Source organism: Rhamphochromis sp. 'chilingali' (genome assembly GCF_963969265.1).
Source record: "Rhamphochromis sp. 'chilingali' genome assembly, chromosome: 14".
Lineage (NCBI taxonomy): Eukaryota > Metazoa > Chordata > Actinopteri > Cichliformes > Cichlidae > Rhamphochromis > Rhamphochromis sp. 'chilingali'.
Genome location: NC_137941.1, coordinates 1,241,078 through 1,258,250, shown reverse-complemented (window position 1 = coordinate 1,258,250; position 17,173 = coordinate 1,241,078). Strand labels below are relative to the sequence as shown.

At 45.1% G+C, this 17,173-nt stretch overlaps 1 protein-coding gene across 4 annotated transcripts in view; it reads right to left on the bottom strand.

Moving 5' to 3' along the window:
* The window catches only part of stxbp5l (syntaxin binding protein 5L), a 129,968-nt gene that overhangs the window by 56,307 nt on the left and 56,488 nt on the right, over positions 1-17,173 (bottom strand). For all 4 annotated transcript variants that reach the window (XM_080903349.1, XM_080903352.1, XM_080903350.1 and 1 more), the window contains exons 4-5: positions 8,829-8,929; positions 2,157-2,291 (exon numbers count right to left, since the gene is read on the bottom strand). In XM_080903349.1, coding sequence (XP_080759475.1) covers positions 2,157-2,291; positions 8,829-8,929 — 236 coding nt within the window. The remainder of the gene's footprint in view (positions 1-2,156; positions 2,292-8,828; positions 8,930-17,173) is intronic.

Sequence of the window (17,173 nt, the reverse complement as noted above, 5' to 3'; positions counted from 1 at the left end):
CCAGGAAGACGAGGAAGAAGAAAAACAAGACAAAGACGGAAACCACTGCACGTCCTACACTGGCCTCATAGCTCCGTCCTCACTAAAGGAAAATCCACAGAAGTCGACCGACGAAGGAGAAACGACCAACTCAATGAGCTTCTCATCCAAGTATTATCTTCTTATGTTATCCTGAAGTACACATGAGCTAATCTGAGAACGCTGGCTTGGCTGTAAGTGTGAAGTAGCGAGCGAATGCTTGTCCGGCCCTTTTCACTGCTGTGATTGGCTCCAGCTCAGCCGTGACTCTTAACTGCATAAGCAGAACAACAAACGGTCGGATTCGGCAACGTGACCCGCCTTAGTTGTTGGTGGCTCGCATGTTTTTGGCTGTTTAATTAACCAGATATGAACTTTTCCCGTGAACATGTACGATGTCAGAAAGCACTGAGGCGTAGCACAAAGTGCTCGTGTGAATGGGTGGAGGAAGCACGTTGAATACGGTGCTTTTAGAGCAGAAACACATCACATAAGAACTAGTTCATTTACCAGTCACACCCACTGCATTTAACATTCATCTTTCTTTGTTGTGGGAAACAAAACGCCCGTTCACATGACATGCTCACTCACACTGACAGCTCGCAGGCTGCAGGTGGCTGCAGTCCTCATTAACTGCAGCTAATTACACGACGTGTTTCATGTGCATCACAGTCGTAACGCATTCACATCGGTGTGTTTATCCATCATTATGTCACCTGGAAATCCTGAAGCACGAGCAGGTGAAGGTGGCTGCACGCTGCACGCTGTCTGTGCTGACGGTTAATCCACACAGAGTCATTCCAAACAAAACCAACCAATCCTGAGCCGCCTACGTCAGTAACGAGGTACACGTATCAAGGTGAAGGAGTAACGTAGCCTCAGCATGCTTTTCTAACCCTGATAAACTGGTAATATTTTAAGTCTTCAGTTAAACAAATATGACCGAGCCTGTGTTACTCTGACTGGACACACGGACGAGAAACAGCTGCTCTGAGCATGTTATCATAAAGCAGGTGTGACCACAGTCATGTGATCAAATCAGACCGTTGTCACGCTGCGGTCCACAGACTACTGCAAAATTAAAAACTCATCACAGAAGGACACGATCTACACGAGGTGTTCATGCATGCGGTCGCTTTCCTCCTGCGCTGAGACCAATTACAAAAATATTTAAAAGGTGAATGTGATAAAGGACGTGTTGCGTGTGCACGCAGGGCAGCCTTACAGCCAGAGCAGGTCTTCATCGACAGCCAACGACCTTCCACATGAAACACTTTTCTTCTTCTATTTCACTGTAACAGTTCAAACTTCTCAGGTTCTTAAACGGATGCTGAGCTTGTCCTTGTTGACTTTGTCCTGAAGAATCAACAAACCAAACTTCCTGCTAAAATCCCAACTGCTGCCTCTGTGTGATGATTGGCAGACAGCACCTCCCACGCACGCACATCGTGTCGAGACTGCTCGCCGTAGTTTCAACTGTCACAAGGCAACAAGATGGCTCGGTATAAGAGCGACTTGTGACTGACACTGCAGCAGGGGACTTGTCAGGGTAACAGCAGAAGAGCAGCGCGTAGGTGGGTGACGCCGCAGAAAACAAACGGCCGTACAATGCAGCCGAGCAGCGTGTGCGTGCCTGATGGCGCCGAGCTGTCAGTCGGGGGCATGTGTCAGTTTCACAATAACCAAACACAAGAGCGTGCACATCGTGTTTCACTGAAGGAATCTAACGGTAACGTCTAACTCTTGACCCTTTGAAAGCCTGCTAGCAGTCAGCCTTGAAGCGCTTTTTCTTTCACGCCTGCTTGTAGAGCAAAATAACCGTGTTTGCAGGAAGTCTCTTCCTATACCGCCTCCCTCGGAAAAACAAACAAAATATTCCAATGGTGATCAAACTACGACTTTACAGATGCCAGAACCGCTCACAAAAGGCAGATGGAGGTCCTCAAATGCTGTCATTGGGGAGCGTTAAGGAAAGTCCAAAGGAGGAAAAGCTCAAGTCTGGTAGCTGCCGTGACAGTGCGACTCTTACGGCATGCATGGATCTAAGCATGCACGTTCAGAATAAACTCATCGTTTATCGTAAACCCACACCATCCTCACGATTTAGCACCGCTTCTGTTTCAGCCTCAGATACTCACAGTTCGATGGCCTTGTTCCACATGATGACGTATCCGGACAAAACGAAGGACTCGATGTTGACGATGTGTGTGTTCCCGCGCTCCGTCCCCACATACAGCCATTTACTCTGAAAGGGCAGGTGGCAAAATGTGATCCTGCAGAGAGAAGAAGGAAAACCGGCTGAGCGTCAGCCAAACAACGCTTTGTGCGTCTCTGGGTCAAACACATAACCACGCACGTCTCTGAGTGTTAGGACACTAATATACGCCTGGTGCTGCTTATGCTGATGTGCTTATATGTGTCCAACGTGTTGTCCATGTGAAACCTGCTCAAGACATCATTTTAAAGATATAAAGATAAGAAATGTCTTAAAAAGCAACGTAAGAGCAGGCGAGCCTGTGACGTGAGGTAATTACACTGAAGTCTTCTCTCTGGTGTTTTGTTGCCTGAGTGTAACTGATGCAGGAGTGTGTGTGTGCTGTATGTGACACCGTGTCACTGTCACAGTCATTTTCTCCGTGATAAGCTCCCTTCTTCAGACGAGTCAGAGCATGACTGATGCACGGACGTCACGGCCTGACTCATCCTTTGTCGAGGCTTAATTTAGAACTGTGTTGTTGCAGGATAGCACCTTTCACGTAGGTATGATTGCCCACATTTGCTCTTCCTGCCCTTTAATGATGCAATTCCTGCTTTTCTCATGTGAGAGGAACTTTTTCCCTCAGTCTGCAAGTCCGGCAGAAACACTCTACTTATGGTACTTCACAGAAACTCCCAGCAGTAAAAGCTTGATCTTTTTATGTCTTCTGTAACATTTCACACTGTTGATATTCGCTTCAAGCTTAGCCTGGTCCATTCCAGAAACACCCACCATCATTCTGCACAAAACTTTACATTTGATGTATGAATTACTGAAAACTGTCCCGTCTGCTAAGACAGACAGCGTGGAGAGAAGGGGATGTGGACCTAAACGCAGACAAACGGAGGCGGATGTTAACAAAAAGCGAGCCTTTATTTAGGGCTGCAGCAAACATTACAAAACAAAAGGCAGGAAGGGAACTACCAAAAGCTAAAGATGAAACCTGGAAACACAGCGGGAAGAACGGCAGAGGAAATGCAGACGATCCAGAAACAAACAGAGGAACAAACACACAGAGACAGCTGGGAGCGACCGCACAACGAGACCGGAGGAACGAAACCGACGACACTCACGTAGCGCACGAGACTGTCAAAGTAAAACAGGAAACACGAGGAGGAGGAGCACACAGACCGGAAACGCACATCTATGACACACAACACTGTGTCGCCTACAATCAGCAAACCTGTGTGAACGTGCGTCTCCTGGAAACAGCCGATAACAAATATTTCATCTTTTTTTTAACTGTTCAGAATTTAATGTTTGGAAAAAACATTTTTTATTATTACTTTGATGTTTCAGGTGTTTTTCACGACCACATAAACACTTACACTCCTGCTGAATAACACATGATGTTATTGCACAAGAAAATAACTGTGTGATGCGAGGCTGCTTCTTCACCGTCTGGTTTTGTGAGCAGAGAACAAAGACCAGAGCAGTAAGTCACTCTCATGCTGATCACTGTGGAGCGGATCAGCCCAACAGCCACCCAGCAAGGCAGAATTATTAGACAGAAGACAAATGAGAGGGCAGGCGATTCAATAAGGATTTAAGGGGCTCGAGGAGATGATGATATTCAAACTGGCCTGGGGAAAGGTGGGGTGTGCAGCAGCACGGGCAGCAGAGGATTACACAGGCGTCTATTCCCACAACAAGCATTTAGGCTTCAGACGTCCAATTTGTACATTTCCTTGTTTAAAGAAGCATTTTATTCATCGTTATTACTTCGAATGGATACACAAACATCCATCCAAGAGCACAAATTCTGAAAAATGTTGACATTAAATGTTTAAATTGCTGTATTTTAAGAACCAGACCTGGAGTTTCACAGCGAGTCGTGATAGCGTCCCTGTGGACGCAGAGGAAGAAACTCCTTCTTTAGAAAAGCCTTTCAGCACTGAGTGCTTCAGTTTGAGATAATCGCTCGCATAAAAGACAAAGTGTGGAAGAAATGAGACGACCACAGGAAGTGGGAGGAGGCCCGTAGTGATGAATACAGATATATAAGGAAAATCAAAGCTTTTGTTTTAGTGGCACCATGCAGCATCATAATTATCGATCTGAATAAAGAAGAAAAGCATGACTTCAGCTGCTGGCAGAGCAGCAGCTCAAATAAATACTCCTAACGAAGGAAACGGATGCAGAGATTAATCAAATTGGTGACTTCATCTCAGGAACCAGTAACCTCGCCATCTGCTGTGCATGACCAGTGACCAGGACGTCAGGAATCCCACAGCGACTTCCTGTATCAGCAATAGGGCTGCCACGATTACGTCGACTATCAAAATCGTCGACGACTGATTTAATAGTCGACGCGTCGTTTGAAGCTTTGTACGATCCTGAAAGCCGCAGGAATAAGTAGCAGGATTTAAGAGTGTAATAACGGACTGAAACAGAAGATGGCAGCACTGCATGTACAAGGATGCCGGCTGCCGTTAAACCCCGAAGAAGAAGCAGCTGTGTCCCAGAATTCATAGCGCCCAGCTCAGTTTCCAACAATGGCGGCAGCTAGTTAGTTTTAGTATTACTCTTATTATTCTTTCTGGGTCACAAAATAAACGTTTAACATATTTTCAGGCGAGAATGTAGCTGTGTAAACCTCAAATATCTGCTCAGTTTATCAGGACACCGCATATTTTCAAAAGCGCTCCGACGTTTTCGGAGACGTCTGTTACCCACTAGCTCGATAGCTAGCCGGGGGCTAGGCTAACTAGAGCCGTGAGAACACCGGACTCCCCGCAAATCGTTTTCAAACCCACCGCCGTCTTTCACTACTCAGGTTAAACATGATATATGAGTCACTTAGATAACTTAAACATGTTATTGTTTGGCTTTTTTCAGTATTTTATTTGTTCCTGAGTAAATCGGTTTGGCTGAGATTAAAGTTTTTACACAGCTGAATAAACTTCAAGCAGACAGCTGATTATCAGAAGTGTGAGATGCTCGAGAATATACTCCGGTGTCCTGTTATATTTTAGATAGCAAGGAGTAATAATCGGTGACCAGTCGACTATCAAAATAATCGTTTGTGGCAGCCCTAATCAGCAAACACTCGTATTATTATTTTACTACGACGGCCGACAGTCATCACAGAGCGGGTCTCTCTGCTGAGTCATGCGTTATCCTTGTGGGACTGTGATGAGGTATTAGGACACTGACTGTCAGAGGTGCAGCCTGGAGACACAGAGCTAAATGGAAAGGCAGCGCCTGTGATGGATGATGCACGATGCCCTTTTCTCCTTTTGTCTTACAGCGTGACTCGCTGCTCTTCCGCTGAGCGGTTCTGCCTCCTACCTTATCGCACCGACAGGCAGGTGGGACGCTGCTGAAAGAGGGTTTCAACACCTTTGAATCAAAGCATTACTCCTAACATTTAGCTCAGAGCCTGTGTGGGCAGACTGGCTGTATCGCGCACAGCTGCGAGGCTGTAAGACTCGTAGACTCTTATGCGATGACGCCAGCTGCAAAAATAGCTCAATCAGAGACTCCAAATGCGAGGATGGAATGATGTAAACATGATAAAATGATTAGAGTGGGTTAGATTACAGAAGCAGTGGCTTACAGTCAGCATCAGTGTAACCACAGCATCACTTTCTACATATTCAGCAGGCAGCAGCATCTCTCAGGCTGCAGGTAACATCCAGCCCCACCAACATCCATGAGCCTGATCTCATAAATAAACATAATAATGTTGAAGAACGCTTGTATATGTTCGGCCACAGCTACAAACAGGACGTGCAGAGTGAGTGTGCTGTGTTAACAGTGCAACATCACTCTGTAATAACACACGAGCACCTCCTCCCATGTCTGAGGCATCTAAGTGAAATCTGCTCACCTCCAGGCTCCTGCTTAAATAATCAGTTGTTAATATCTTTGCATTAAAACAAATACTTGTGTTGAGGCTCTGTTACAGGCACAAAGTCCTCTCCTGTCCTGTGTAACACACTGTTCACACTGCAGCGCTTCCTGGCTGTGTTATGATGTGCTGGCGACTCTGGCTCACAGCTCGTTGTTCTCCTGCTTCTTACGGGAAGTTTCAGCAGAGAGAAAACGGCCTCCATGACTCAGATGAAGCAAACAGAGTGAGTCTTACCTTCACTCGCCTGTATTAAGAGTAACCTGCCAGCAGCTGGATGAGAATGATGATTACATACAGTTACAGCGAGCACAGAGTTATGTTCACTAAATGTCCTTGCACAGAGAACAGGGAGGCTCGATGTTCAAAGCTATGAAAAGGAAACTTTTTCCTGCTGTAAATATTTAAGGACCTCATCTGTGGCATCGCACTCTCAACAGGCTCTGACCGTTTATCAATGTTTCTCCACTTGTTTAACGACTCAGACACCGTCAGAAACCACAGAGTTAGCTGAAGGTTACTGTGTGTATTTAAGCTGACGGAGCCAACGATCCTGACAGGACCGCAATATTATGTGTCTGGAATAAAGCATGCAGCAGCGGAGGTCCACCTACAGCGAGGACCAGAGATGGGCAGTAACGCTGTAATCCGATTACTTTTTTCAAGTAACGAGTAAAGTAAGGGATTACTATTGCAAAAACGGTAATTAGATCACTGTTGCTTTCCCGTAGGAACGCTGCGTTACTGCGTTACTAAAACCGTGATTTTTTGCGAGAATGTCTCACGACAGTGACGTAAGCGAGTGCGACGTTCGTGACAACAGCTGTGTGCAGATCAACAATGGATCATATATCGAGTGCAGAGAGAGTATGAGCGTGCAGCGTTTAAAGCGTGGAAGTACTGACCTTACTTTGAGTTTGATTCCATAAAAAGTGACAAAAACATTAGTGTCCGCTGTGCGTGGGAAGAAAACTTTTTACAGCGAAAAAAACCCCTAAACTTCCAAACAAGCACCGAGTAGCTACGACGTAATGGGAAACTCACAGAGAAACTCGCGGATTCTTCCACTGACCGCGGCACACCTGCACCAGGGTAACCAGGGTGTAAATCGTGTTTTTAAAAAGTAACTAAGTAACTAAGTAATTACTTTTGAAAATAAGTAATCAGTAAAGTAACGGGATTACTTCTTTGGGGAAGTAATCAGTAATCAGTTACCGATTACTTTTTTCAAGTAACTTGACCAACACTGGCGTGGACACTGCAAACTTGAACACAGCAGCTGAGGTGCAGCAAACGTTCATACTGATTCCTGCTCCCTTACAGCAGCAGCCTGCTCTTTCCCCCTGCAGACAGAAATGGCAGCCTGCAGGTATCAGAATAATCGAACGGTGCTACACTGAAGCGCCTGTGTCTGAACGTGCTCGGCTAAGCCGCTCACAGCATTTTGCCCATTTGGGTCACTCAGAGGCAGCGTTTGCATCAACTGAGTGACCCTTTGAGGTTTTCCTGAGGAGGAAACTGGGGGAAAAGTTTTTAAAACCAAGCATCAGCATCCAGAGGCCATTGTTTGGCATTAATGTTTAATGGCAGAGAGCAGAAAATGTGCTGCTGATGGGAAAAAGCAAAGAGCCAATAGACAGAAGGGGCTGAAAAATGGAAAAACAAGCGAGCCGAGGATGGGAATCTCTTTCTCCATTCAGAAACCAACGAGCTGAGCCAGAAGTCAAGACACACAGAACACACTCAGCCTGCTTCAATGAACATAGGACTTGATCACATTTGTACCAGCTGGAGGAAACGTAGTCTGTACCAAGTAACGCCTGCTGGCTTTGACCTTCCTGCAGATAATCAGCCAGTATTGTCCAGTGTTGCAGGAGCTGCAGCTGGCGTCTCAGCCCTCTCTTTTCTGAGACTGGCACGAGGTGTCAAATATGTTACACCCACATCACCCCCACCCCACCAGAACGATGACTTCTGAAACAGAAGAGGAGCAAAGACACCAGATTCAGCTCTCTGACTGCTGTTCGACCCAGTGTTGCACAGGTGCAGAAGCCTGTTTGCTATAACCGTGTAAACACTGCTTCATGTGGTTTTCAGGGTTTAGGTGATCAAATGTGAAACGAGTCGGCTGTGGCAGGGGCGTGGTGTCGCGGGGGTCATCGGCTGAGGTGGAGCAGAGCTTTTAGCCAGCATCAGAGTTCTGTCCTACATCTGAACAACACTCTGCTTCTCCATCTTTAGGACGCAGCCAGCATGACCCCAGAGCGTGCAACAGATCCGCTTTTCTGCAGGAGACATCGTGTCAGGTCACGTTTGGTGTAACGGACACATTTTCAGTTCAGTTGTGAAGAAAGCCAAAGTGGTAAGGCTGTTCCTCTAAGCACCCACACTCTGCTGTTTGGCTTTGGATACTGATGCCACAGCTGAGGCTGCTAACCAGCACATGCTTGCTGGGATGGGATGTAGCTACAGACCATCGGAGCCGCTCTGGGTGAGAAGGTGTCCACCTCTATGCCTCTGCTGTTTTTAGACGTAATGATACAACACAGAGTTAATAAATCATGATCCTCAGAGGAGGATCAGTGAGTTTGAAGTGTACACACAAACACTCAGCTCGAGCTGATTCGCTTACCAAAGGATGACATCATGAGGCCTATGTCCATCTTTTTATACAGATTTTATGTGCGAGTGTGTGCATACCTCTCTCTGTTAAACTTGAGTGAATGCAGGATGGCCGGCCGCCTCTGGCGCAGATTCCACAAGTGCAACGTGTCGTCTGCACAGGCTGAGACCAGCGCCCCCTGGAGGACAGAAAAGACACAGCCTGTAATCCTTCTGCACAGCAAGAACTGCTCATACACAGACTCTGCAGGGCAGTCATAATAAAGCCACTGCATGAACATGAGCCCATCTCCAAACATCTGCTTACTGTCCTCACACCTTCACATCTGGGCTCTGCATGAACCCAATCAGATATTTGTTTGTCCAACTTTCCACTGAAACACAGTCGCAGCATCACAGACAGAAGCAGGCAGTGGTGACCATAAGGTGGAGCATCGCCTTCATAGCACACATGATTTGATTTTCTCTATTTTTCAAAAATGACTCATAAATGTGATTTTCTCCACCAATTACAGCGAGACAATGAAAGCATTAAGAAAACTGTGAAAGCGTATCTGTGAGGATTAAAGGCCTTGACTTTTACAGGTTACAGCTACTACTGAGCCTGTACATGGAGAGAAATAATGAAAATAATCTTCTATGTTATTTCACGTCTCCCCGCCCCGCATGGAGAGACGGTATAAATATATTAGCCTCTTTTCTTTTTACATAATCTCACCGAGAGCTTTTCTTTGGATTGAAGTCGTTCGTGTCTTGCACATCATATAATTCCATCCCACTGGGATTAACACGGCCTCACACTGACTTGCTAATTGCCCATTAAATTGCACTTAGTTTTGCTCTGAAACAGCTTCCACAAGTGAAGATAATGTTTCCAATGTTTGCAACCTGACTACTTCTGCAATCACTGTTCTGGAATAATAATGTCCCTGTTAGAGTGGCACCGTTTCATTAAGTGAAAGTAAAATCAAAAGCATGTGTGCGTGCGTGTGTGCGTGCGCGTGTGTGCGTGCGTGTGCGTGTGTGTGTGTGCGTGTGTGCGTGCGTGTGCGCGCGTGCGTGCGCGCGTGCGTGCGTGCGCGTGTGTGTGTGTGTGTGCGTGCGTGTGCGTGCGTGCGTGTGCGTGTGTGTGTGTGCGTGCGTGTGCGTGCGTGTGCGTGTGTGTGTCGGTTCGTGCCATTATTTCTCTTAAATGATTCGAGTAACTGTTCAAAATCACGTCTGTCCTGATTCTTTCAGATCAGGCGGTTCTTTTGCTCTAACGTGAAACAATAATCTATGTGATGCACACGAGCTTCAGTTTCTTGCGTGTTAATGAGACGCTGAGTATTTGCTTATTTGTAGCTGGACTTTTTAAACTTGATTTAAATACTGTATTTTGTCTTTATATGGTAACATTGTTGCGTAAGATTAGTGACATTTAAACCCCAGTAAACCTGTGATTCAGTGCTCTGGCTGATTCTTAACACGGTCTGAAGCTTAAAGATTATTTTAACTATGCTGACTGAGACAGTGATGCCCCCCCCACTAATCACCCATCTCTCCCAGTATGCAGCAGAAAACACTGTAAGTACTGTACTGGTGGTTCAGCACAGCTGTGCTGTTTTTTCTGCACTGCATGTAATTTACTTTGTGTTCAGCTTTAAGCTTCTTTTTGTGATAAAAGCACCTCTAATGTTTTTTGTGCACGTTTTAAAAATGACATATTGCAGTTTGGATGTCTGCTGGTCCTGGGGAGGAAGGTGCAAAATCCTTTGCCATTGAGTGAGATTGTAATAAGTGTTTGCTGAGTTAGCAGTGACCACAGTATGAATTCAGTGGATCAGCTGAGGTAATGGCTCGGTCACACAGTAGTAAAAATAGGACAGCAACCTCCCTGTGACTGGGAACAATGGGAACAATGGGAGGTTTCACTGCATTTTGTTGCAAGTCGTTGTGGATACCAGCTTTTGGCATGACCTGGAGTCAGCCTGTAGCAGTAAGTGCAAACTAAACTGGCTGTATTGTGGTTGTATTGCTTCTGTAACCTTTGAGTGCCTTTGTGTTTTTGTCGTTGCATCACCGGGAATGTCGAATTTGTGTTTCAAATCTACGCGGTTCTGGACGAACGCTGAATGTAAGTAGTTCATGTGAACTTCTGTGATGACAGCAGATCTTCTCTGGTCACAGTGAATCGAAACATCATCATCAACAAACTGCAGACTGACAGCAGACTGACTCGCTGCTGTTCCTTCTCTGTCTCGAGGCACTAAAGTTGTGAGAGGTCACAGATTTCATCCTCAAACATTTCAAAGGCAGCTAGACTGCAAGTCCACCGCACAGAGTTACAGTAACTCTGGTCGTGCTGCAGCCTCCTGACTGTAGTAACAAACCAACAGGGTGCTCAGTTTAACTCGACTCTGTCAGTTGATGCGTTTTGTCAGGATTGAACGAAGCCCAGTTTTTCTTCTGTAGCTCCATTTACAAATATCCTTACATGCTGACAACAGGCACGTGTGATGTGCTTGGGTTTCACTGCAATGCAACATAGCACTGCTAGAGTTGCTCAACATCATGTTTCATGAACACTCCTGAAGAATCACTGCACTTCATAATTGTCAAAGGGCAGCAGGGAAGTTTTTCGAGCAGCCAAGAACGGAGAAGGCAGAGGAGGAGAGAGCAAAACAGAGTGAGGTGGAACAGCCGCTAATAAAGAAATCACTCCAGACGGGGAGAAGAGAGAAGCGAGGCAGACAGGGTGAAAGCCTGTCGTCAATTATCTTGATGTCTTGATGGCAACAAAGGGAAGATAACCAGGCACAAGTACAGTGAACGGCATGGGTGGAAATGAAAGCCGTGCCAAGAGAAATTACACAGAAAGACATCAGAACATCTCTTGGTGCACGTATCTCTACCTGTACTCAAAACCAGGTGAGGATGAGCCCCGTAGTCTAGATAGCAGCTCCTTTCAAAAAGCAAGAACAGAGACAAACAAAGGATCTGCTTAAATCCACCAGAACCTTTCATCTTTTGTCTGTCTGTATTGATCTGGTCAGTAGGAATGACTATTAAGACACTCATCACAGTACACACTAATCGTTCATTAACTAATCAATATCTAAGCCTCATCATGGCCTGACATTAATCAACACTTTTCAGAGGAACTCCCTGAAAAGTGAAAAAACAGAGCTGAACTCAGCAAACTGTGGAGCACGTTAAACCCGACGCCGTTCAGAGCAGCAGTGAGGGGAATAATGTTCGCTCACTTACAAAGAAATGAGCGGTGTCTGATTACAAATGTATTTTAATTTAAAGGAGTGAATATCAACCCCCACGTCACCGAGTAAAAGAAGCATTTCAGCCCAGTCACAATCGAGCTCTTTGGCGTCAGCTCGACCTGCTGTGTTTGGAGGAAGAGGAGCGAATGATGTGACTCGTACAACATCATCGTGGTTGGGGCTGCTTTTCTGAGACGCGTGACACAAAATGTTGGACCTGAGCCTCCCTCAGCCACAGTACTGAAGAGTGGTTATGGACGTGTTACCTGAGTCACTGACCCACTGCTTTGGTTTTACGATGTTCTGAAGCCTTACTTTCTGTATCTTGTATTTCCTAGTTTCTTAGTTAGTATTTGATCCTGTTCATGTCTTCCTCTCCCCCCCTCTCGTCTTTTGGATTAGTGCCGGCTGTGTTTCCCAGATGTTTCCTCTTTGCCCTGCTCCCCTCTTGTATTGAGGGTCTGATTCTTCCTCGTTCCCGGCCGTGTGTTCTGCCTGTTTAGTCTCATGTGTATTCTCAGCTTAGTTAGTTTTGTATTTCTGGCGTTCAGCAGTTTTGGGTCCGTTCCTGCTGCCACACACAGCAAACTTGACAGGATGGGTCTGTTAGTACGACAGTGACCCAAAACTCACCACCAGGGCAACAAAGGAGCGGCTAAAGAAGAAGCACATTGAGGTCATGGCGTGGCACGCCTCAGGCACACAGATAATCTGTGCAGGGAGCTGAAGCTCGGAGAGTTTCTGTACGGAGCAGTGAGCCTGATGACCAAAAACACGTCATCGTATTGTCTTTGGCTTTTTTATAAGATCGAATGATGACAGATACACGTTAACACTGGTTCAAGCAAATCAAGCTACCAAAGTGCGAAGACAACCTTGGAGACCTCTGCTACTGACCCGTTCATAACATGACTGAAGTCTGTGTGCTGTGAAGCAGAGAAGAAGAAATGAGGGGTGACTCCAGAATTCAGCACATTGCTGTACGTTTACACCTAAACACAAAACCACGCGTCGCGTTCGGTCCCTGCTCAGCTCAATAATCGCCTTTTTCTTACATTAGCACTCTGCTCTCTTTGCCCCGACTCCGGCACCAAACCAGCCTCTTTACATGTTTTATTCATTAAACATAATAATGAATTCAGAATAGAGAAACGCACACATTAATTAGCCCATTCATACCCTCCACTGACAGTGCCACCAAATAATAATCTATAAATATTTTTGCTCATCAAATACGAAGCGAGAGGCCCACGAGGATGGTACGAAATTACTAAGTAATAAAAGACACGACGTGTGTGGGGGTTTGTGTGCTAGAGGACAAAGACGCTCTTCGTGCATGCAGCGCTCTCGAGTACCTGAGAAGTGGCCTCGTTTGTGGGTTGGTGCTGCGTGTCTAATGGGGAGAAGTCATTACAAGATCAGGTCTGAATGCACGAGCCAACCAGGGCAGCCCACGCACCGAGTCCACGAGAGGGTTCTGACATGGAGCACTGCTATTATCCACTCTGTCAAGCGATGGGAGGACCTGCAGTCAGTGAGGGAGCATTAACATAGAGTGCGTGCTACACCATGCAAACATATTTATGAGCAAAAATTCATTTCTGAATCCCGCTGAAGACGAAGAAACCTGGTGGATTTCAGCTGGTTGGGGACAAAAAGTAACTGCACGATTAAAACATATATCTGGATGATTTTAACGTCAGTGAGGAGTCAGCTGATTCACTCTGGTTTTGGTCTTCTGTGTGTGAAGTGCTGCCTATGAGCTTTGCAGCATTTGAGTGATTCTGCCCCTGACAGATGATGGGCTTTAACGTGGATCACGAGCACTGATCTTTCTCCATCCCCGTCTCTTCCCATCGTTCTGCTATAATTTAATCTTGTTTTAGCTGATAAAAAACTGTGTCTGCTGTCTTCTAGGAACATGTGATCCGTCCTTCAATCTTGCTGGTCTGCATCTTAAAGTAACTCATCTGTATTTACAGTCCTGAAAGCGTCCTCTGTGGATTCAGGATGTTGTCAAGAGCACTGATACTTACAAATATTCACGAACACTATATATATATTTAAAAAGCCCCCACTCGCCCCTGCAGGCGGTTTACCCTTCAAGCTCGGGTCCTCTTCCAGAGGCCTGGGAGCTTGATGATCCTGCGCAGTATCTCTGCTGGTCCTAGGACTGCGCTCTGCCGGACAGAGATCTCCGATGTTGTTGGAGACTGGGGAGCATGCTTTTTTTATTTTGTGCCCCATTTTTGTGGAACAACCTCCCTCAAGATATTAGGCAGGCTGCTCTGTGGAGGTTTTAAAGCTAAGTTAAAGACTTACATGTTCACCATATCTTATGTGTCTTTAAATTGTTGTCAGCGTTTAAATTGTATTGCTTTTATTTATTTATCTTCAAATAACTGTTCAGCACTTTGTTTGATAGCGCTTTATAAATAAAGTTGTTGTTAATAATGATAATAATGGATCGCATTTATATAGCGCTTTTCTGTTGTTGTTTTTGTTGTTATTGTTGTTGCTGTTCCCAGGACTGCGCTCTTCTGGACAGAGAAGTTCCCGGGATCTGCTGGAGCCACTCGCTTAGCTCGGGAGTCACCGCACCTAGTGCTCCGATTACCACGGGGACCACCGTCACCTTCACCCTCCACATCTTCTCGAGCCCTTGGTACTCCTCCAGCTTCTCGTGTTCCCTCTTCCTGATGTCGTTGTTATTCAGTATCACTACATCGATCACTACGGCCGTCTTCCTCTGTTTGTCTACCACCACTATGTCGGTTGGTTAGCCACCACCATTTAGTCCGTCTGTATCTGGAAGTCCCACAGGATCTTAGCTTGGTCATTCTCCACCACCCTTGGGGGCGTGTCCTATTTTAACCTCTGGACTTCCATTTTTTTGTTACATATAACTAACTATGACTATAGATGGTTTATATAAAGCTGAGGGTCCATGCTTCAGCACTTCAGTCTCCTTTTGGTCCCTCTGTTCTATATTAGTGTTGGACAGAGACAGAATTACTATTCAAATACTTATCGAACCATTTTTTAAAACACACACACACACACACACACACACACACACACACACACACACACACACACACACTTCATGCTTTTAAAAATCCACTAATATGACAAGATACACTTGAACCCACACACTGCTGTAACGTGCTCTCAGCTACACTCTTACACTATTACAAAAACATTTGGGTGCTTAAACACACACACACACACACACACACACACACACACACACACACACACACACAACCTGTCTATACCTGTAACACAGAAACACACATAACCCTCTTCAGGCTCATCCACCTCCATTTGCCTCAGACACATCACAGGTAGGCCAGTGAGTGATGGAGAAGTGGGCTGAAACAGCCAGTGGGCTTAAAAAGAAAAACACAGAGGAAAGAAAAAGACGAGAGGAGCCGAGAGGAAAAGAGATTACAGCAGAATAAAGCAGAAGATCGATGAGAGACGGCTTTACGTTTGAGACCTGTGTCAACCTTCTGCTCTTGTAACCATCGTGAAATCCTCTTCCCCCGGTACAGCGTCAGTATTTTGTTAGAAAGTACAGCAATAAACTGCTGTTAAAGTCCTAAAATGCACAGTATGACACAGCACTGTCACGTGTAAGCCCACACCACAGTTTGTCAGGGTGGAAAAGAAGAGGAGAGAATAAAAACCACATCGGTGTAACTAAGCACTGCTCACAATGATCCTTCATTTAAAACAGTGACATGTGCAGTGTTTTGGCTGCTGCCACTCAAAGATCAGTTAACTGAGAGTTAATCATGTTTACTTATAAATGTCACGACCATCAGCCTGCAAATGAATTCAACTAAATCTTCATTTACACAATTGTAAAATGCACACTATGCATAAAGTATAATATGACTGGTTGTTATATGGTATTAAAGCTTCCATTGTAAAAGATCATCATACACTGCAGTGTTGAAGTCTTCTGCTGACACAAAGCTTTCCAGAAATCCTGCCTGCATCAGATGCTCCGTGAACAGTTGAGCGTGTGTGGCCCTTATAAAGGTCCAGTCAACCAAACACTGTGTGAGAAAACACACAGTGTGGTGACGAGAGACTGTAATCCCATTACTTTTTTCAAGTAACAAGTAAAGTAAGGGATTACTATTGCAAAAACGGTAATTAGATTACCGTTACTTTCCCGTAGGAACGCTGCGTTACTGCGTTACTAAAACCGTGATTTTTTTTTTTTGCAAGAATGTCTCACGACAGTGACGTAAGCGAGTGCGACGTTCGTGACAACAGCTGTGTGCAGATCAACAATGGATCACATATCGAGTGCAGAGAGAGTGTGAGCGTGCAGCGTTTAAAGCGTGGAAGTACTGACCTTACTTTGAGTTTGATTCCATAAAAAGTGACAAAAACATTAGTGTCCGCTGTGCGTGGGAAGAAAACTTCTTTTTACAGCGAAAAAAACCCCTAAACTTCCAACAAGCACCGAGTAGCTACGACGTAATGGGAAACTCACAGAGAAACTCGCGGATTCTTCCACTGACCGCGGCACACCTGCACCAGGGTAACCCTCCGCCTGCCTCACTCCTGCTTTACAGGTGAAAATAGAGCAACAGGACCGCTGAGTCTTTGACTTTATTTATTTTCTGCTGTGTTTTACTTGCATCTATTTGAAAGACTGAGTGTAAACACAAAAAATATTTTATTTTATGTGCTGGAATGTGCAGAAAATAGGTTTAAATGTTAAACTAATTTCTTCCAGTCAGAGAATGGTGCAGATAATTAAATGTTTGCTTCATGTGTAAAGTTAAAAGATTAAAACTAATAAAACAAGTTTTAAAAAGAGACTTTTCCATTTGATTACATTTATGATGGATTATGCAGAAAAAGTAGAATTGGGCTGAAAGATCCATCGCTTTATCACCTACTCAGGTTGTAAATCGTGTTTTTAAAAAGTAACTAAGTAACTAAGTAACTAATTACTTTTGAAAATAAGTAATCAGTAAAGTAACTGGATTACTTTTTGGGGGAAGTAATCAGTAATTAGTTACTGATTACTTTTTTCAAGTAACTTGACCAACACTGGGTGACTGATGAGACCGGAGCTTTACACTCTTATTGTGACTTTATTTCATTATCAATGAATCCCATAATAAAGGAAACCCAACC